The following is a 22,562-nucleotide window of genomic DNA, read 5'->3' as shown; positions in this document are numbered from 1 at the left end:
CCGCTCCTGGCTGAGCCCTCGCTCTCGCCCCGCTAGTCCTCCCTTTCGGGACCCGCTCCGTCCGCTGCTGGCAGAGCCCTCGCTCTCGCCCCGATATTCCGCTCCCGGCTGAGCCCTCGCTCTCGCCCCGCTAGTCCTCCCTTTCGGGACCTGCTCCGTCCGTCCGGCTCCCTGCACCTCACCCCCTTTCGGGGTCTCGTGCGTCCTCGCCGCGGCTCTCTCTCTCTCGGTCTCTCCGTGTCTCCGTGCGGCAGGTACTTCCTGCCCTACTCATCTCTCGAGGGAACAAACACACACAGGTTAAATAGACCAGTGGAACAATGAGTCTGATCACTGACACCTGTCCGTAATCAGCCCATCATAATGAGTCTGATCACTGACACCTGTCCGTAATCAGCCCATCATTCCCCTCCACGGCAGTCTAGCTCCCTCTGCAGGCCAGAACGCGCCATGTTCCCCACACATCCCCACCGCCAGTTTCGAGGCCGGGGATACAACCGGCCGATAGCCTACTCCCCCCCCCCCATCACGGGAGAGGAAGTCGGCCACGACCATCTGCGTCCCCGGCCTGTGAACCACCGTGAAGTTGAAGGGCTGCAACGCGAGGTACCACCGGGTGATCCTCGCGTTGGTGTCCTTCATGCGGTGGAGCCACTGTAGGGGAGCATGGTCGGAGTAGAGGGTGAACGCGCGCCCCAGCAGGTAGTACCGGAGGGCGCCGACCGCCCACCGAATGGCCAGACACTCCTTCTCCACCGTGCTGTACCTGCCCTCCCGCTCCGACAGCTTTCGGCTCAGGTACAGCACCGGACGGTCGAATCCCTCCACCTGCTGGGTCAGCACCGCCCCCAGCCCTCTATCCGACGCGTCTGTCTGCAGAGAAAAAGGAATGTTAAAGTTAGGAGCATACAAGACTGTCTCCCCACAGAGGGCGTTCTTAATCCCATCGAACGCTACTTGGCACCGCTCACTCCATTGGACCGGATCCGGGGCCCCCTTCCGGGTGAGGTCGGTAAGGGGGCTGGCCAGCTCCGAGAACCCCGGCACAAACTGCCGGTAGTAGCTGGCCAGTCCCAGGAACCGCCTCACGTCCTTCCGGGTCCTGGGCCGCGGGGCGGCGGCGATCGCAGTGGTTTTGTCCACCTGCGGTCGCACCTCCCCACCGCCCAGGATGTACCCCAGATACCGGATCTCCCCCCGCCCGATCACGCACTTCGCCGGGTTCGCCGTCAGCCCCGCCTGCCTCAGCGACTGTAATACCGCCGCCACCCTCTGCATATGCTGCGGCCAGGTGTCCGCATAGACGACAATGTCATCTACGTACGCCGCAGCATACGCAGAGTGCGGCCGCAGAATACGATCCATCAGCCGCTGAAACGTGGCCGGGGCCCCAAACAACCCGAACGGAAGCGCGGTGAACTGGAATAACCCCCGCGGGGTAGAGAATGCCGTTTTTTCCCGGGCTGCCGACGATAATGGTATCTGCCAGTACCCCTTCGTGCAATCCAATGTTGTGTAATATTTAGCCGTGCCAAGCCGGTCCAGGAGCTCGTCGACCCGGGGCATAGGGTAGGCATCGAATTTAGACACCACGTTCACCCGTCTATAGTCCACACAGAACCGTACAGACCCATCGCGCTTTGTCACCAGCACGATGGGGCTGCACCAGTCGCTATGCGACTCCTCGACCACGCCCAGTTTTAGCATAGAGTCTAATTCCCGGCTCACCACGTCTCGTCTGTGAGCCGGCAGCCTGTATGGCCGCGTACGTACCGTAACCCCCGGTGGCGTAACTATCTGATGCTCTATGAGGCGAGTACGACCGGGTATAGGGGAGAACACATCTGCGAACCTATGTTGCAATCGATCAACGTCCGCCCGCTGGTTCACCGAGAGATGGTCGCCTACGCAGGCCGGGGCGCTAGTACTCGTTTTTGGGACCTCCGGCCCGAACTCATCCTGCTCGGGAAGTAGCGTCACCAGGGAAACAGGGACCACGTCGTTCCATTTTTTTAATAGGTTAATGTGGTATATTTGCGTGCAATCCCCTCTATCCGACCGCACTACCTCGTAGTCTACATCCCCAATTCGCCGTGTGACCACGAACGGCCCTTGCCACTTGGCGAGTAATTTCGAGCTAGACGTGGGCAGTAATACGAGGACTTTGTCTCCCGGTGCGAAATTGCGTAGTCTAGTCCCTCTGTCGTACAGCCGTTTCTGCCGCTCCTGGGCCTCGAGCAAATGCTCCCGTGACATAACCCCCAGTGCGTGGAGCTTTGCTCGTAGGTCCAGGACGTATTGTATTTCATTCTTACTGTCACTAGACCCTTCCTCCCAGCTTTCTTTAATCAGGTCTAGGACGCCCCGTGGCTTGCGCCCGTATAGGAGCTCAAAGGGGGAAAACCCCGTGGAAGCCTGGGGTACTTCCCGCACTGCGAACAACAGAGGGTCTAACCACTTATGCCAATTACGACTATCTTCGTGAATGAACTTACGGATCATTGACTTAAGCGTCCGATTGAACCGCTCACACAGCCCGTCGGTAGCTGGGTGGTACACGCTCGTTCGGACCGCCTTAATGTATAACAACCCGTAAAGTTCCCTAAGTGTTCGTGACAAAGTTAGTGCCTTGGTCGGTGAGGATCTCTTTCGGGATCCCCACCCGGGAGATGACCTGGAATAACGCCTGTGCTACACTCTTTGCAGAGATAGTACGAAGCGGTATTGCCTCGGGGTATCGAGTCGCGTAGTCTATGAGGACTAACACGAACCGATAGCCCTGTGAGCAACGTTCAAATGGCCCGATTATATCCATCCCAATCCGGTCGAATGGTGCCTCTACCAGGGGAAGGGGGCACAACGGTGCCCTGGGCACGGCCGGGGGATTGACTAATTGGCACTCGCGGCAGGATGCACACCACAGATGCACCTCTGCCCGAATCCCCGGCCAATAAAATCGAGCCATTATCCGGTTGAGTGTTTTGTCGTATCCTAGGTTGGCCTGCCATCGGGTTATAATGCGCCGCCTGAAATATAGCTTTCCGGCGGCTCCTAGGTACCAACAACTGGGTCGTTTCCTCGTCCCTGCGAGTGTCACGACTCACTCTATACAGTCTGTCCCTAATCAATACAAAATACGGGTGGGCGCGCACAGCGTCTGGCCGTACCAGCACACCATCAATACTGATCACCTGGTCATAGGCGGAGCGTAGAGTGGCGTCGCGAGACTGCTCGAGGGGGAAGTCGGCTACTGGAGGGAACGCAGGCGGCGGATCTGCGGGTGCCGGACCCACCGCCTCCTCCGGCTCCTCGGCAGCGTCGGACGCCCTCGCATCAGCGCAGAGCACTGCGCACGCCTCACATTTCCCTGTCGGTCGTGCACGCACCCCCGTGGTTTCCCCTAATACCTGCGGAAACCCAGCCCAATCTAAACCCAAAATTAGGGGGTGCGTGAGGCTCGGACTAACCGCCGCCTTGATACTATACTTTTTCCCCCCATAACGGATTTCGATGGGGACCACCGGATACTGGTGACAATCCCCATGTATACACAGTATCCCAACCCGCGATGCCTCTAACAATGCCCCGGGTCGAACCAGGCGCTGGTGGATCATGGTCTGTCCGCAACCAGAATCCAACAGCGCCTGGTGCGTCTCGCGTTGTACCCTTACTGGGATGTAAAACGCCTGTCCTGGACGCGGGGGAGGGGTCGGACTGCCGACGACGCGGATTACCTGACCCACCTCCATCTCGGGGCATTCCCGGCGGAGGTGGCCAGGCTGTCCGCATCGCCAGCATCCCTCCTCTACCGCTCGTGGGGCCGTCTGTGGGGTGGAGGTTGGCCCCCCGTGTGTGTTCCTCCCCCCGGTGTCCCGCCCCGTCCTCCGGGCTGGCGTTGGTGGCTCCCGCCGCGGCTCCACCCCAGGCCGTACCCCAGGCCGCGCCCCGCCGGCCCGTTGGCGCGGAGCCGGGGTCGGGGTAGGGCGCGGGCCCGGGGCTGGGCCCGGGGCTGGAACCTGCGGTCGAGGCAGGTGGTTGTCGGGGAAGGGGTCGAGAATGGCCTCCGGCGCGTCCCGCACCCCCCTCCTCCGGGCCCGAACCGGTGGCTCGGTGCGGTCCAGTAGCTCGCGGAGCATGGCCCGCTGCTCCGCCTGTCCCCGCATCAACTCCGCCGCCATCACCTCCTGCGCCTGTAGCATCCGGGCCAGGTGCGCCACCACCTGGACCGATGAGTCCATGGTCCTCTGGGCGTGTGTGCCGACCCCCTCTCTGTGCCCCACGTTGGGCGCCAGATGTAGCAGTTTCTAGGCACAGAGGGAGGTTGACACAGAGGAATGGTACAGAATTGGTCTTTATTTAGTTCAGCACAGCTCAGCACCGTCACTGACGTGCTGAGCGAGTCTTTTTCCCCCTCCCGCTGTCTCTCCCTTTCGGGACCCGCTCCGTCCGGCGGAGCCCTCGCTCCCGCCCCGCTATTCCGCTCCCGGCAGAGCCCTCGCTCCCGCCCCGCTAGTCCTCCCTTTCGGGACCCGCTCCGTCCGCTGCTGGCAGAGCCCTCGCTCTCGCCCCGATATTCCGCTCCTGGCTGAGCCCTCGCTCTCGCCCCGCTAGTCCTCCCTTTCGGGACCCGCTCCGTCCGCTGCTGGCAGAGCCCTCGCTCTCGCCCCGATATTCCGCTCCCGGCTGAGCCCTCGCTCTCGCCCCGCTAGTCCTCCCTTTCGGGACCCGCTCCGTCCGTCCGGCTCCCTGCACCTCACCCCCTTTCGGGGTCTCGTGCGTCCTCACCGCGGCTCTCTCTCTCTCGGTCTCTCCGTGTCTCCGTGCGGCAGGTACTTCCTGCCCTACTCATCTCTCGAGGGAACAAACACACACAGGTTAAATAGACCAGTGGAACAATGAGTCTGATCACTGACACCTGTCCGTAATCAGCCCATCATAATGAGTCTGATCACTGACACCTGTCCGTAATCAGCCCATCATTCCCCTCCACGGCAGTCTAGCTCCTTCTGCAGGCCAGAACGCGCCATGTTCCCCACAATGATCTATCATAATATCGAACAATAAGGGGCTTACAATGCTTCCCTGGGGGGTTCCATTCTCTGCTATATATCTAGCACTGACCTCCCCATCAATTTTAACCCTCAGGCTCCTTTCATACAAAAAATCCTTAATCCACCTGAACATTCTGCCCCCAACCCCCATTTCCTGCAATTTTATCAACAGTCCCTTTGTCCACATCATATCATATGCTTTCTCAATATCAAAAAAGACTGCTACCACTACCTCTTTGTTTACTTGAGCTCTTCTAATGTCATCCTCCAAGCATATAACAGGGTCCATAGTACCTCTCCCTCTTCTAAATCCACTCTGGTAACTCTGTAGCAGATTTTTTGATTCCACCCAGTAGGTTAACCTGTCATTTATCATTTTCTCCATAGTTTTTCCCACCTGGGAGGTTAATGCAATTGGCCTATAGCTGCTTGGATTGTGGGGATCTTTACCTGGTTTTCTAATTGGCACAATTAAGGACTCTTTCCACCCTAGGGGAATTACTCCCTCTACCCAAATTTTGTTGCACAGCATCAACAGAACATCTTTCCCTTTATCACTCAGCTTCTCCAACATGATATAACAGATAGAGTCCCTCCCTGGAGCAGATTTCTTTAACTTCCTCAGCACCTTAAGTAGTTCCGCTCTAGTGAACAATGCATCCAAGCTGCCCTCTACTCCATCCACCCTCACATCTACATCAGGATACCTTAACATAGTCTCTTCCCTCCCTTTCTTCTCTTCCAGACTTAAGTTGTCAGAGCTATGTACCCTAACCAATGTTCTAGCAATGACTTCAGCTTTCTCTTTGCTTGTAACAATAACATCATCACCTTCAATAAGCATAGGATACCCATATTTCCTCCCTATCCCTTTCATATTTTTAACCATTCCCCACACCTGCCCTATTGGAGTAGTACGTCCCACAGAGTCACAGAACTTTCTCCAGTGCTCCCTCTTTGCCTTCCTAACAGCTCTCCTTACTAGTGCCTGTGCTCTCTTATATTCAGTCAGTAGCTGAAAGTTATGGAGATTCTTCAGTCTCCTAAATGCTCCATTCCTTATTTTAACAGCATCTTTGCATTCTTTTGACCACCACGGTACTCTTCTATTCATTTGCCTTGGCCCTGATTTCGGTATCGCCTCCCCTGCTGCAGCCACTATACCTGCGTTAATTTCGCTGCATACCTCTTCAATGCCCCTACTCCCATCGACCAAGGACAACCACTCTTCACTTACTTCTGCAAACTTCCCCCAATCCGCTTTCTATAGTATCCATCTCCCTCCTCTTATTTCACAATCCTTTCCCAGTTCCACCCCCACCCGAACCCTGATGGGGTAATGATCACTTCCAATGGTATTCCCTGCAAGAACTTTCCACTCACATTTATCTGCCACATTCCTGGATACTATGGTTAAGTCTAAGACTGATTCAGTCCCTCTGGTGATAACGATGGGTCTGCAACTAGAATAGATAAGACACACTAGACCCTCCTCTCCCATGAACTCCTCTATAATAGTCCCATTAGCATCATCCCTATCTCCCCATAGTGTGTTATGCGCATTAAAATCCCCACACCAGATTGTTTTCCCAGACAGATCCTTCCAAATACCTTCCAGTTGTTTAATTTCTAACTGTCTACATGGGTTATAGAAATTACTGATCAGGATTTTACCCTCCTTCGACCACACCTCAATAATGATAAACTCCAAGTCATCTCCTTTCCTCACCTCCCTGTACTGTATGCCACTCTGAATAAAGGTGATGACCCCCCCACCCCTACCGGTATCTCTGTCCCGTCTAACTGACACATATCCTGCTATCACAAAATCTAGTTTAGGAATCAGCCAGGATTCTTGTACACATATTACATTTGGCATAACCTCCAGATCTTCAACATACTTTTTAAATTCCTGCCCATTAGAAATCAAACTCCTTGCATTCCATTGGAGGATAGTTAATACCATTATTATATGTCTGAACATGTCTTTGATTGAGATGATTCCTCGACACTACTAGTACCTGATTCATTAAGCGCATCTACTACATCTCCCCACTCCATCCCTTGCGCATTTAAGTACTTTCTGGCAGACTTAACTATAATCTTAATTCTATCTGTTCTACTATGTATTTGGGCAGCTCCATTGATAACATCAGCAATAAAAAGCACAAAATCAATTTTCTTTACAATCAATGTGTCATCCTGACTTTTTCCACACGGCGCTGTAGGCCTACTTTCTCCTCCCTTCATGTTATTCCCTTCCTTTGCCACAATAACTGGTTTGGGGATTTGCTTAACTGCTTCTGCATAAGACAGCCCTTGCTCAGCTTTAACCTTTTGAACTTCTCTCATGCGTTTGAATACCTCACACCCCCCATATGCTGCACTGTGATTGCCACCACAATTACAACATTTTTGATTTGCCCCCTCCCTGCATTCCTCATATTTGTGTTCTCCTCCACATTTACTGCATCTTATCTTCCCTTTGCACACTGCCGCTATATGCCCGAATCTTTGACACTTGTAGCACCGTAACGGGGGAGGTATGTACACCTTCACTTCGTAGCTCATGTAGCCAATGAACACTCTCTCTGGGAGGCGTTCTTCCTCAAAAGTAAGCAAAATTGATAGACTATCGCAAAGAATCCCATCTCTTTTAGTCTTCAATCTCCTCGCTTCGCTCACCTTTACATTTTTAATGTTAGCTTTCACCTCTTCTACTGAAACTTTAACAGGGATACCGGTTATAACTCCTCTGCTTCCTTTTCGAACTTTTACACTTCTTACTTTCTGACCGTTCAATACAGTTACCTTGACTGCTTTCTTTAGCTGTTCCTCATCCTTGCACTCCACCAACAATGAACCATTTCTTAACTTCCTAACACTCCTCACCTCCCCGATTTCCTTATACACAGTTTTAGTTATTTGCATAGGACTCCACCCATCAAATGTTGCTCCCTCTTTCTCCAGAGAAACAAACACCTTAAACTCTTCATCTTTTCTCATAGCATTTGATCCAACCTGATCCTCTCTTTCCTGTTTTTTCCGCTTGTTGCGACCCACGTGCTCACCCCCCTCCTCCTCCGACTCCATCATACCCTTCCTACACCGTCACTTCCCTCTAGCAACTCCTGTCCAGTCCATCATACCCTTCCTACACCGTCACTTCCCTCTAGCAACTCCTGTCCAGCCGCAGAAACGTGTCAAACAATCCGACTCGTCACCTCCTGCTCGCGAGCTGCCGTCAGCTTCACCGCTGACACTCACTCTCGATTGGGGAACTCTTACCACATGAAACCGTTTCTTGTCCGATTGAGAACACTTGTCGCTGAACCGGAAGTTGATCGGGTGTTTCATCATTTTCAGCCGCCGATGTTGGGGTCCAGGAAGTTGTGTTCGCTGTCCGACCAGTACTCCTCCTATATATGACGGTAGAAGAATTGCAACAGCGCCACCTGCTGTATTGGAATAATAGCGCAAACAAACGTGGAAAGATCTCTGACGAACTAGATTCACTTGTATTCAACTATATACAACAACATGCAGTTTAGTATTCAACCAGAAGTGCAGTACTGATATTACATGCATGTTTCATTTACATTTTCACAACTACACGTTCGCTCATATGTGGGGGACGTACCGGTCCAATCAATAGAACGGCTATATTCAGTGGAAATAAGGGCCAGACGGACGGACCTTATTTCGCTAGTCTGGTGCGCACTGGGACTAGCTGCCTCTCCTTTCTTTTTCTTACAATTTTTTCTAATTGCTTCTCTTAACTGTAAAGTTTCAAGTTTCCTGTACAATTTACTCTACTGTGGGGGAAAAAATGCCAAATGTTCACCGGGGTACAGGAAGCTGCCATTGTAAACTTGGTTTTGGCAAATAATGAAATCAGATTACGAGAAATTCAAAGCCACATCTACTGAAGTGTACTGGATAACAATACCAGTACATACCAGTGTACTGGTATTGTTAACATGAAAAAACATGTTGATTCTATTTCTGGACAAAAACTGCAAAGAAAAAAACTAACATATACAGTACATGTATTTTTTCATTTCATTTATTAATTTGATAAATAGATGTTGTAAAATGTAACGTGTATCGGCCTACGTATGTTAGGTGATATTCCAATTTTCTGCTTTTTTATTTTTTTAAATGTATTTAGCAGTTTTTGTCCAGAAATAGAATCAACATGTTTTGAATGTTAACAATACCAGTACACTGTGCATACATTGCACTGACTCAAAACAGGTTAATTCGCCTGTTCTTGTGTTTGCTTGCAAACACTTTTATAAAGTCATCCATGTTCAATGCCTTAGCTCGTCTTGATTCAATGCTTAGCACACCTAAATGGCTTAGCCTGCTGTCTAGCATGGTTGTCCACAAATTATTTTTAATGAGCTTCAGAGCTGAAAAGCTCCGCTCACAGCCAGCGCTGCTGACTGGAAGGGTTACAGCTATTTTGCAAAGTCTGAAAAGCTCATGAAAAACTTCTGGGTATTGCTCTAAAAACACAGTTAAGTCTAAAGTGCTTGTCAACTGTACAACCCCACTCTCTGCTTTCATTTTCAAAATTCTCCTAGCTTGGTGAAGCTGATGAGTAAGATCTTCACGGTCACATCCATATGTTTCACTTAAGCCAAATACCTGGTCATCCTGCAGGAAGGTATGGCTTTTAGGATGTAGGGCCTGTATGCTTTTCATTATTAAGCAGTTTGGTTTTGAGAACCTTCTGTTAATTTCACCGAAGAACAACGTGCTCTGCTATACAGATCTATATCATATCAATATCATATCAATATCTCCATCATACCTGCAGCCTCGAGGCCGATGGGAACAAGACTCGTTTACATAAAGGCTCAAGATAACTCAACAAAAGTTTCAGTTTATTAATCCCCAAGGAACGAGACCAGCAACACTTTTAGAAAACGTTTCACAAACAAAGTGACAACATTGCTCTCATTTAGCAAAACATGAAAAACTTGTGACCATGAGGACTTAGAGAGAAAAGTCCACAGTCCTCTCCAACGCTGTACTAGTCATCAGAGTCATCTGTGACAACTTCATCATCCTCCTCTTCCTCCCTGGTGTCATTCCTCCTCCCCCCAGATTCACTCTCATGAGCCTCCTCCTCCTGATCCTGAGGCAGCTGTGAGCCTTCCTCCTCTTCATCGCTGCCCTGTGGCTGCTGAGAGAGGATCTCCTCACCCTTCAGGTCCCTGTTCTTCAGGTTGCCCAGCCAGAAGGCGTCCTGGCAGTGGTTGAGGGTGAGCATGACCTTCACTCTGTACACAAACTGCTCCAGGCTCTTCTTCTTCTTAGCTTTGTTTTCCTCAGTCTCTGGCTCCTCAGTGGAGGACTTCCTTTTGTTGGAATCTTAAAAGCTTGATGTGATCCATCAAAGGCTATCCTGGTTATCAATAAAACAGTTACATTTTTCATGTAAAACTTTGGTGACACCTAATGTTAGTTAGGCCTTATAGGCTATGTCCTAGGTGGAAAGTTTACACTGCCTAATAATACCTCCATCCGAAATGTTGTGTAGATAAGACCCATCATTATCGTTTCATACGTTTGTTTGGTCAACTTTCTTTTACTGGCCGTTTGTTGCTACTTACAACTTACAGTTGGCTAGGAACAGAGGTTTCTCACTATAACCAGTTGATGCTGGGGTCTCGATGGAGTTGATTGTTGACATATAGCTTGTCGACCACCAGTTTAGTTTTCATACCCTTTGCGCGTAGATCTTTCTGGATTGGAAATAGAATGCGTCGTCTCGACATTACCTCGGGAGGGTATTGATCATTTACTGAGAATGGGGTACCTTTCAATTCGCGCCCTCTTTCCAGAATCGCCGTCTTCATTTTGAAATGAGTTAGCCTGGCAACTATTGGCCTTGGCTTCGATGGAATCTTTTTGCCAAAGCGATGTGCTCGTTGGAAGTTGATCTTCGCCACCAATTCATCAGACATTTTCAGATTGTGTTTAAGAAACTTTTGTCTTCTGTTTTTGCATAATCCTCCGACTCATCTTCCTTCACTCCAGTAATTACGATATTCTCGCATACTCCTACACTTGAGATCGAGGATTGCAACGTTTAGTTGTTTGTTTTCAGCCTGCAGTGTAGTTGAGATGCATTTGAGTGATTTTACGTCCTTCTGGAGCTCGGTGTTTGTTTGTTTCAACTCCATGATCAAATTGTTATTAAATTCTGTTGCCACCTTCAAAGCCTCGAGTTCAGATATTAGCAAGTCGAGCATGTCTAACTTGTCCAGTTTTTTAAGTTGGGATTCTATTTTGGCAAGGCGATCCCTGTCTTCTACTGTCAGGGGTGCAAACTTGTCACCTTTCTGCTAAATTAGCCGTTTTTACTTCAAAATAGGTCATCCACGTGAATCGTGTAGATCTGCAAAAAAAATATTTGGGGTGGGGGGGGGTCTACGTCTCATCCAAGTCACATGATGACTATTCTTCTAACTAATCTTGCTGTCTGCTAAACTCCGCTGCTGTTGAAATAACTTTTGGCTTCATGCAGCTAGATACAATTCTAGACAGTGTGGAGGACAGTCACAGTAAGCAACCTGTTTTCAACATAATTATGCGGGTGTTAAGGTTAGGGCCGCCGCTGAGACCACCATTAGTGCTAGCGCTATCCACCACAACCCCGTCAACAAAAATGTTATCCACACATTGATAATTGTCTTAGTGAGAAAAATAGTCTCACCTTTTTGGGCCATCACCAGTTTGCATCCCTGCCTTGAACCTTTTTTTAATCTAGAATTGTATATAATGTGTGTGAAACAAATATTTCAGAATACAAAGGTGTGGCTCAGGAGGTATAGAGGCGGTGCCCAATGATCGCAAGACTGGTGTATCTGCGGGTCAGTCTCCGGCTGGCCACGTGTCGAAGTGTCCTTGGGCAAGACACTGAACCCCAAATTGCTCCCAGTGAGCGGGCCGGCGCCTTGCATGGTAACTTGGCCGCCATTGGTGTGTGAATGGGTGAATGAGAGGCCGTTGTAAAGCGCTTTGGATAAAGACGCTATATAAGTGCAGTCTGTAATGGATTTTTCATCTTATAAATGATTTTAACATGTATGTATTGGATGTATGCATGGTCTATTCATTTTTACACATAATGTAACAGTAGATTTCCATGGAGTAATTTCCCAATTACCATTAGGCCTACTATTTACAAAGGCCAGCTTGTGCTGTCACAAAAGATCTTCTGAAACATTTTTATGCATGGACAATAATTCATATAATTCATGGACAATAAAACCACAAAGTCACAAAGGTACCAGGACTCTGTACCAGGATGTGTGAAGGTGTTTCTGTGAGTCTTACCTGGTGAGAGAGCTCCTTGACTCTGTACCAGGATGTGTGAAGGTGTTTCTGTGAGTCTTACCTGGTGAGAGAGCTCCTTGACTCTGTACCAGGATTCCCTGACCCCACAAATGTACAGTTTGACACCAAATTTGTAATTATAGCTATAACAGTAGCAAATATATGGGGTGTGGTAATTGCCAATGGGTTCTGATGTATTGTTGGCGGCCATTTTGAAAAAAAAGCAGATCTCACTTGTGTCTTTGGATAAAAGTTTTTCTATGACCCTAAGGTACTTGCATGCCAAACAGGACATGTGTTGCATGAACTGAAGTCAACGCGCTATATTTTGGTCTAACAGCCTCTACTAGAGGACGGAATGAAGACTAGAGTGTCCAGTGTTTTATGTGGTATCTACCTAGCAACAACACTTTGATTGGCTACAAAATGAAGTGTCATAATTGATGCATTTTTGGTGAATAAAGTCTCCCTTGGCAGTCTAGGATGTTGACAATGTGGGCGACTTTATTCACCTCTGTGATAAATGAATCACTCACTCATTCACAGGTGTCAGGTAACAGGGACTTTATTCATCAGGTGTTGATGTTTGATATGCAGTGATGATAAAACCACCACAGAAACAGACCATTAGACAAACGTATAATATCACATAGAGAAGATCTATCTCTCTCATATTACCATCACAGTCACCCTTATTAAACAGTTTTTAAGCATATTCGATTCCCTTTGCAAGCCATTAAATCAATAACATTTATCAAACGTACATTCTGTTAAATGTAATTACGACACATGCAGAGACTGAAGGACAACTTGTGTTTTTGTTTTAATAAGCCAGACAGCCAGTCTGCTACCTCACCATCACCGTTCTAAAGCTCTGGGACCTGGACTACACTGATTATTAATGTGATCAATGGATCTGATCAATCCAAGTGAATTTAATTGTCTGAACATCCTCAATTATACACACCCAGTATTCATTACACTCAAAATCGCCAAAATACTTAAACATTACAATGATAACTAGCTAATAATGAAAATACAGTATGTTAAGAGCATCTGATTTATAATAATGTGAGCACCCTGAGACACACAGCAACACACAGCAACAAGTGGAAAGAAATGAGGCTAGCCTCCTGATCAGACACACCTCTTCTTTCACTGTTTTAATTATTAACTGCGATACTCAGGGGAAAAAACGAATCTCTCAACCACTGTCATGCTGGACTGTCAGATTAAATGGAGACATTGTGTGGCTGAACGTTAGCCTGTGTGTGTGTGTGTGTGTGTTAGGTTTGAAGGAAGTGGAGTCCTCTGGTCTGAAAAGGGAAGTCATGTGAAAGGTTGACATGTTAAGGGACTACGCTGCCATATCTTCCATTGGATCTTAGCGATGTATAATGAATAGGAAATGATGCTGCTTTGAATGAATACAGGAAATTAGATAAACTCAGATTAGTGTGCATACAGGTGTAATGTAGTATCAATAAGTAGAGTTAAATAATATCTTCTACTGTATAACAGAACAAATAGTCACAAAAGTGAGTTTACAAATGTTTTATTCAATCGATTATGTTATAATTGTGACGTCCCTTTTTCGATTCAGACAAATGAAGCTGTCATATTCATTGATCTCACAAAGTGCTGAGATTAAGAATGTTTTTGTAGTTTTTAGAGCATATCTAAATATAACTCAACTACTCAAGTGGTTTGAACTTTCAAAGCCTCTTCATTTCATATCACCATCCCTTTACAGACTGTAGTATGACACACACACACACACACATGGTATATATATACACACACACACACACACACATTAGAGAAGCCCCCCCATCGCCACTCTCTCTTTGTCTCTCTCTCTGTTCAGTAACTGTAGCTGTAGCAGCTCAGAAGGCCTTGTCATGTTCACGGCCGCGGTGGACAGGAAGTCTTGCACAAATTAGAGAAGAAGAAAATTATCCGCTGGCAAACCACAGTGAGTCACATGATGTGAAATGAGAACTTGCACACTGTGACAAGCCTGGAGGGTTCCATCCTGGGCCGACCCAATTATGACATCAAATGGAACATTTAGAACGTATGCAACATTCTTAGAACATGGAAGCAATTTACCATGAGAGGAAGGGGGTTGTGGACTCAACTGTGTGTCTGTCACTCAACTGTGTCTGTGTCACTCAACTGTGTCTGTGTCACTCAACTGTCACTCAACTGTGTCTGTGTCACTCAACTGTCACTCAACTGTGTCTGTCACTCAACTGTCACTCAACTGTGTGTCTGTCACTCAACTGTGTCTGTGTCACTCACACAGAGATCAGTGAGAACCTAACCTGCATATGATGCACGGAATGGGAACTTACAGGTGCAACTTAAAAAATTAGAATATCATGCTAAAGTTCATTTATTTCAGTAATTCAACTTAAAGAGTTAAACTTAGATATTATATAGACTCATTACATGCAAAGCGAGATATTTAAAGCCTTTATTTGTTATAAATGTGATGATTATGGCTCACAGCTTATGAAAACCCCAAATTAAATATCTCAGAAATTTTAATATTACATGAAATCAATAAGAAAAGGATTTTAAATACAGAAATGTCAGCCCTCTGAAAAGTATAATCATGCATATGTACAATGCAGTGAGTCTATATAATATTTAAGTTTAACCCTTTAAGTTGAATTACTTAAATGAATGAACTTTTGCACGATATTCTATTTTTTGGAGTTGCACCTGTATATAGTGAGGCTGATAGGCATAACAATTGTGCATTTTATGACTAAAGCATGACACTTTCTACAGTGTTTCTATAGACTGTAAACTTCATCCACTTCAGATTTGACCTCTGGCGTCAGGTAGACTCTAAAGAAATGTCACTAATTTTCAGGAGTAAAATATTTCTGCAGATCATTCTAGAATGTTACTGTGCAATCTAGAACTTCCATTAACTGCAATGTATAATGTCTGCTTGAGTGCATTATGACATCAAATGGAATATTTAGAATGTATGCAACATTCTTAGAACATGGAAGCAATTTACCATGAGAGGAAGGGGGTTGTGGACTCATTTACCACTGGTACAGGGTTGGAAAACTAGATTATCATTCTAGAATTTTACTGTGCAATCTAGAACTTCCATTAACTGCATTATGACATCAAATGGAATATTTAGAATGTATGTGTAACAGGTTTGGTCACAGAGGGAGACGGACAATAGTACTGGCGGGTATAAGAACAGTTTATTGCATACACACTGGCTGATAAATGTCTCTTTCCGGGGGAATTGCCTCGAGGTACCGGGTTGTGTAATCGACCAAAACTAACACAAACCGATAGCCTTGTGCACATCGCTCTAATGGGCCGATAATGTCCATTCCAATACGGTGAAACGGGGCCTCGACCAGGGGGAGAGGGTGTAACGGCGCCCGCGGGACGGCCGGGGGGTTGGCTCGCTGGCATTCGCGGCAGGAGGCGCACCACCGGCGCACCTCCGCCCGTATCCCCGGCCAATAGAATCGGTCCATTATGCATACTTAAGTGTTTTATCCTATCCTAGGTGGCCCGCCATGGGGGTTATAATGTGCCGCCTGGAATATCGATTCCCGGCGGCCCCGGGGAACCAGTAACTGGGTGATCTCCTCTTCCCTGCGAGTGTCACGACTCACTCTATATAGTCTGTCCCTAACCAACGTAAAATATGGGGGAGCGCCGCGTCTGGCCGTACCTCACGCCCCTATGTGTGGAAAAGGCCAGACCAACACCATTCAATTCCTATAAAAAACAACATCATAACCCCTTGTGGTCGTTAAGTGCTTGGGTGGTAACAGAACAGAAGCCCATTAAAAACCCTCAAGTTGGATTCCCTCTCTAGGCTTGACTTTACTGCCCTCTGGCCAAACACACCAGTCATTACAAGTGTCAGCCCACTCGTCTTCAGACCTGATCCACCACTTTTTCAGTATGACACGGTGGAACAAAGATATATATATATATATGATTAATTACGGTTGAAACTGTAAAACATGAAATCCAAAATGTTGTTGCAACGACGTGAGAGAATTGTGCCCCGACGGCCCCCGCCCCCCAGGTCTGGAGAGGGCAGGTGGTTCTCGGCCAGCCCGATGGCGGTGGTGAGGTTGGCGGGCCGGTGGTGGTAGGAACGAACCCACGAACCTCTCCAGGGCGACCTGCTCCACCACCTCCGCCGCCGATCTCTCCTCGGGCTGCAGCCACCTCCGCGCCGTACAGGAACGGCCTCCCGACGGCCTCCAGTGGTCCGGGCACGGAACCGGCGCCGGTGCTCTTCCGGGGCTCAGCCCGAGCCGGTCCCAGATGGCCCTCTGACCACTCTGTCTGTGTCGGGTAGTCGGCCTGGCTGGCCGCCGGGAGACTAGCCAGCGCGAGCTGCGCCTCCCCGGTCAGCAGCCTGGGCCGGAGCTGGTGGGCCCACTCGTCCTCTCTGGCCACCCGCTGGAACTTCTGAAAGGACGAGTAAAACTGTTCGTTTATTTCCCTGAAGTTCAGGGACAGGGTCTCCTTCTCAGCCCGGACCACCACCATCTGGGCCTGAAGGGTCTCCTTCTCAGCCAGAAGGACCTCCTTCTCAGCCCGGACCACCACCATCTGGGCCTGAAGGGTAGACCAGGGGGTCCAGCGCTCCGTTGAGGCAGGTCAGGGAGGAGGTGAGTCTGTTAGCCAGCGCCAGACCCCTCTTGGTCTGGCAGGAGATGCCTGGATGGCTGTAGCCCAGGATGAAGGTGGCCCGGCTGGCGTGGTAGGGCAGGAAGCAGAGCACGTAGATGAGCATGACTAGACCGATGGTGCGCAGGGCGCGTAGTTTGAGCGCCGGCTCCAGCCTGGAGCCTCTCCGCAGGCTGTGGATGATCAGCAGGTAGCAGGAGAGCGTCGCCAGGAAGGGCGGGGTGAACGCCACGGCCAGAGAGACCAGGGCCTTGCGGGAAGCCTTCTCACGGTACAGCTGCAGACACACCGTCACACCGTCCACCTCCGCCGTCTGACTGGTCACCAGCAGGGGCGCCATGGCGACGGAGACCAAGGCCCACAGGGAGAAGCTGATCACGTGGGCGTAGCGAGCGCGGCGAACCTTCAGCGACCTCACGGCGTGGACCACGGCTAGGTAGCGGTCACCCGCCACGCAGGCCAGGAAGTAGAGGCTGGCGTACATGTTGACGTAGAACAGGAAGCCGGCCAATCGGCAGGGGATCTCTCCGAAGGGCCAGTGGCCGCCCGTCAGGTGATAGGTCGCCCGCAGGGGGAGGATGATCACGTAGGAGAGGTCGGCCACGGCCAGGTGGAGCAGGAAGACGTTGGCTGGGGAGGAAGTGCCGCGCTGGCGGGAGAAGATCCACAGGGCCAGGCTGTTGCCGTTGAGGGCCAGGAGGAACACCAGGATGTAGTAGCCTCCGAAAAGCATGTTCTCCACCGTGTTCTCCACCGGGGCGCAGGGGATGTCGGACGACTGGTTGGACAGGAGGGACGTGACGTCCTCCATGGTAGAGGACTCCATTTTCATAGCTGGGGGAGAGACAGACAGGAGCACACGTTAGAGACAGGAAATCGTGACGTTAGAATTATAAGGTTCTATCTCCATTTTGCCCAAAACATTTTTGAGTTATAGTAATAAAATACAAAGGTTCCATCTCACAAAACATAATGGAATGTAAAAACGTTGACGCTCAATATCTCTGAACTGTCCTAAACAGAGATAGAACCTTATCATTCTAAACTCACAAAATATAAAAAATAAGTTGTACATAATTTAGAAACGTTTAAGGCCTATAATAACTTTTATATTTACTTAATTCACCTTTTATTCCACCTTATTATTTATATAATAAATAATATGGGGTTATTAGCCTATATGTGTTTATGATTGATAAAAATATATAATTTCCCGTTATTGATTAACGTTAATTTCACAACAAAGACCGAACTGCACCATTTTAACCAACACCTAGCTTGCTAGACAGGTGTTGTTGTTTTTTTAGCTAACGTTATGTTAGACTCTGCATCATGGGAATCATTTATTTTGTAAATAGTTTTTGTCAAAAGTAGTGTATTATTGCCTATTAATGCTTGTACTTTACTCAATATCATTTTTGTTATATTTTTTAATTCTCACAAATTATTTTGGTGAACAATTGTCAATTTGGTGAGTAATTGTCATAATAGAAATTGGCGGACCCCCTGCAGTACCTCTGCGGACCCCCTAGGGGCCGCGGACCCCTGGTTGAAGACCACTGCTCTAGCTGACGGGGTCTATCCAGACTAAACTGTCAAACACATTACACACTAACAGGTGCACTACTGGAGAGGGAGGTGTGTGTGATGGTGTGTGTATGTGTGTGTGTGTGTGATGGTGAGTAGGGAGGTGTGTGTGATAATCGACCAAAACTAACACAAACCGATAGCCTTGTGCACATCGCTCTAATGGGCCGATAATGTCCATTCCAATACGGTGAAACGGGGCCTCGACCAGGGGGAGAGGGTGTAACGGCGCCCGCGGGACGGCCGGGGGGTTGGCTCGCTGGCATTCGCGGCAGGAGGCGCACCACCGGCGCACCTCCGCCCGTATCCCCGGCCAATAGAATCGGTCCATTATGCATACTTAAGTGTTTTATCCTATCCTAGGTGGCCCGCCATGGGGGTTATAATGTGCCGCCTGGAATATCGATTCCCGGCGGCCCCGGGGAACCAGTAACTGGGTGATCTCCTCTTCCCTGCGAGTGTCACGACTCACTCTATATAGTCTGTCCCTAACCAACGTAAAATATGGGGGAGCGCCGCGTCTGGCCGTACCTCACGCCCCTATGTGTGGAAAAGGCCAGACCAACACCATTCAATTCCTATAAAAAACAACATCATAACCCCTTGTGGTCGTTAAGTGCTTGGGTGGTAACAGAACAGAAGCCCATTAAAAACCCTCAAGTTGGATTCCCTCTCTAGGCTTGACTTTACTGCCCTCTGGCCAAACACACCAGTCATTACAAGTGTCAGCCCACTCGTCTTCAGACCTGATCCACCACTTTTTCAGTATGACACGGTGGAACAAAGATATATATATATATATGATTAATTACGGTTGAAACTGTAAAACATGAAATCCAAAATGTTGTTGCAACGACGTGAGAGAATTGTGCCCCGACGGCCCCCGCCCCCCAGGTCTGGAGAGGGCAGGTGGTTCTCGGCCAGCCCGATGGCGGTGGTGAGGTTGGCGGGCCGGTGGTGGTAGGAACGAACCCACGAACCTCTCCAGGGCGACCTGCTCCACCACCTCCGCCGCCGATCTCTCCTCGGGCTGCAGCCACCTCCGCGCCGTACAGGAACGGCCTCCCGACGGCCTCCAGTGGTCCGGGCACGGAAATAATATGGGGTTATTAGCCTATATGTGTTTATGATTGATAAAAATATATAATTTCCCGTTATTGATTAACGTTAATTTCACAACAAAGACCGAACTGCACCATTTTAACCAACACCTAGCTTGCTAGACAGGTGTTGTTGTTTTTTTAGCTAACGTTATGTTAGACTCTGCATCATGGGAATCATTTATTTTGTAAATAGTTTTTGTCAAAAGTAGTGTATTATTGCCTATTAATGCTTGTACTTTACTCAATATCATTTTTGTTATATTTTTTAATTCTCACAAATTATTTTGGTGAACAATTGTCAATTTGGTGAGTAATTGTCATAATAGAAATTGGCGGACCCCCTGCAGTACCTCTGCGGACCCCCTAGGGGTCGCGGACCCCTGGTTGAAGACCACTGCTCTAGCTGACGGGGTCTATCCAGACTAAACTGTCAAACACATTACACACTAACAGGTGCACTACTGGAGAGGGAGGTGTGTGTGATGGTGTGTGTATGTGTGTGTGTATGTGTGTGTGTGTGTGATGGTGAGTAGGGAGGTGTGTGTGATAATCGACCAAAACTAACACAAACCGATAGCCTTGTGCACATCGCTCTAATGGGCCGATAATGTCCATTCCAATACGGTGAAACGGGGCCTCGACCAGGGGGAGAGGGTGTAACGGCGCCCGCGGGACGGCCGGGGGGTTGGCTCGCTGGCATTCGCGGCAGGAGGCGCACCACCGGCGCACCTCCGCCCGTATCCCCGGCCAATAGAATCGGTCCATTATGCATACTTAAGTGTTTTATCCTATCCTAGGTGGCCCGCCATGGGGGTTATAATGTGCCGCCTGGAATATCGATTCCCGGCGGCCCCGGGGAACCAGTAACTGGGTGATCTCCTCTTCCCTGCGAGTGTCACGACTCACTCTATATAGTCTGTCCCTAACCAACGTAAAATATGGGGGAGCGCCGCGTCTGGCCGTACCTCACGCCCCTATGTGTGGAAAAGGCCAGACCAACACCATTCAATTCCTATAAAAAACAACATCATAACCCCTTGTGGTCGTTAAGTGCTTGGGTGGTAACAGAACAGAAGCCCATTAAAAACCCTCAAGTTGGATTCCCTCTCTAGGCTTGACTTTACTGCCCTCTGGCCAAACACACCAGTCATTACAAGTGTCAGCCCACTCGTCTTCAGACCTGATCCACCACTTTTTCAGTATGACACGGTGGAACAAAGATATATATATATATATGATTAATTACGGTTGAAACTGTAAAACATGAAATCCAAAATGTTGTTGCAACGACGTGAGAGAATTGTGCCCCGACGGCCCCCGCCCCCCAGGTCTGGAGAGGGCAGGTGGTTCTCGGCCAGCCCGATGGCGGTGGTGAGGTTGGCGGGCCGGTGGTGGTAGGAACGAACCCACGAACCTCTCCAGGGCGACCTGCTCCACCACCTCCGCCGCCGATCTCTCCTCGGGCTGCAGCCACCTCCGCGCCGTACAGGAACGGCCTCCCGACGGCCTCCAGTGGTCCGGGCACGGAACCGGCGCCGGTGCTCTTCCGGGGCTCAGCCCGAGCCGGTCCCAGATGGCCCTCTGACCACTCTGTCTGTGTCGGGTAGTCGGCCTGGCTGGCCGCCGGGAGACTAGCCAGCGCGAGCTGCGCCTCCCCGGTCAGCAGCCTGGGCCGGAGCTGGTGGGCCCACTCGTCCTCTCTGGCCACCCGCTGGAACTTCTGAAAGGACGAGTAAAACTGTTCGTTTATTTCCCTGAAGTTCAGGGACAGGGTCTCCTTCTCAGCCCGGACCACCACCATCTGGGCCTGAAGGGTCTCCTTCTCAGCCAGAAGGACCTCCTTCTCAGCCCGGACCACCACCATCTGGGCCTGAAGGGTAGACCAGGGGGTCCAGCGCTCCGTTGAGGCAGGTCAGGGAGGAGGTGAGTCTGTTAGCCAGCGCCAGACCCCTCTTGGTCTGGCAGGAGATGCCTGGATGGCTGTAGCCCAGGATGAAGGTGGCCCGGCTGGCGTGGTAGGGCAGGAAGCAGAGCACGTAGATGAGCATGACTAGACCGATGGTGCGCAGGGCGCGTAGTTTGAGCGCCGGCTCCAGCCTGGAGCCTCTCCGCAGGCTGTGGATGATCAGCAGGTAGCAGGAGAGCGTCGCCAGGAAGGGCGGGGTGAACGCCACGGCCAGAGAGACCAGGGCCTTGCGGGAAGCCTTCTCACGGTACAGCTGCAGACACACCGTCACACCGTCCACCTCCGCCGTCTGACTGGTCACCAGCAGGGGCGCCATGGCGACGGAGACCAAGGCCCACAGGGAGAAGCTGATCACGTGGGCGTAGCGAGCGCGGCGAACCTTCAGCGACCTCACGGCGTGGACCACGGCTAGGTAGCGGTCACCCGCCACGCAGGCCAGGAAGTAGAGGCTGGCGTACATGTTGACGTAGAACAGGAAGCCGGCCAATCGGCAGGGGATCTCTCCGAAGGGCCAGTGGCCGCCCGTCAGGTGATAGGTCGCCCGCAGGGGGAGGATGATCACGTAGGAGAGGTCGGCCACGGCCAGGTGGAGCAGGAAGACGTTGGCTGGGGAGGAAGTGCCGCGCTGGCGGGAGAAGATCCACAGGGCCAGGCTGTTGCCGTTGAGGGCCAGGAGGAACACCAGGATGTAGTAGCCTCCGAAAAGCATGTTCTCCACCGTGTTCTCCACCGGGGCGCAGGGGATGTCGGACGACTGGTTGGACAGGAGGGACGTGACGTCCTCCATGGTAGAGGACTCCATTT

General features: G+C 49.9%; 2 protein-coding genes across 2 annotated transcripts; both read right to left on the bottom strand.

The window, feature by feature from the left end:
- Positions 1-10,092: 10,092 nt before the first annotated feature.
- Positions 10,093-17,928, bottom strand: LOC308150714 (uracil nucleotide/cysteinyl leukotriene receptor-like; the record flags this gene model as incomplete). Its single annotated transcript, XM_080523516.1, has 3 exons — positions 10,093-10,420; positions 16,567-16,880; positions 17,044-17,928. The coding sequence occupies 3 exons, from the start codon at positions 17,926-17,928 to the stop codon at positions 10,093-10,095; spliced, it is 1,527 nt and encodes a 508-aa protein (XP_080379642.1).
- Positions 17,929-17,930: 2 nt separating this feature from the next.
- Positions 17,931-22,560, bottom strand: LOC308150713 (uracil nucleotide/cysteinyl leukotriene receptor-like; the record flags this gene model as incomplete). Its single annotated transcript, XM_080523515.1, has 3 exons — positions 17,931-17,936; positions 21,207-21,512; positions 21,676-22,560. The coding sequence occupies 3 exons, from the start codon at positions 22,558-22,560 to the stop codon at positions 17,931-17,933; spliced, it is 1,197 nt and encodes a 398-aa protein (XP_080379641.1).
- Positions 22,561-22,562: the final 2 nt, after the last annotated feature.

The sequence above is a fragment of the Nansenia antarctica genome (genome assembly GCF_963989245.1).
Source record: "Nansenia antarctica genome assembly, chromosome: 2".
Taxonomy (NCBI): Eukaryota; Metazoa; Chordata; class Actinopteri; order Argentiniformes; family Microstomatidae; genus Nansenia; species Nansenia antarctica.
The sequence above is the reverse complement of the archived record's forward strand: the minus strand, read 5'-3'. Positions and strand labels throughout refer to the sequence as shown.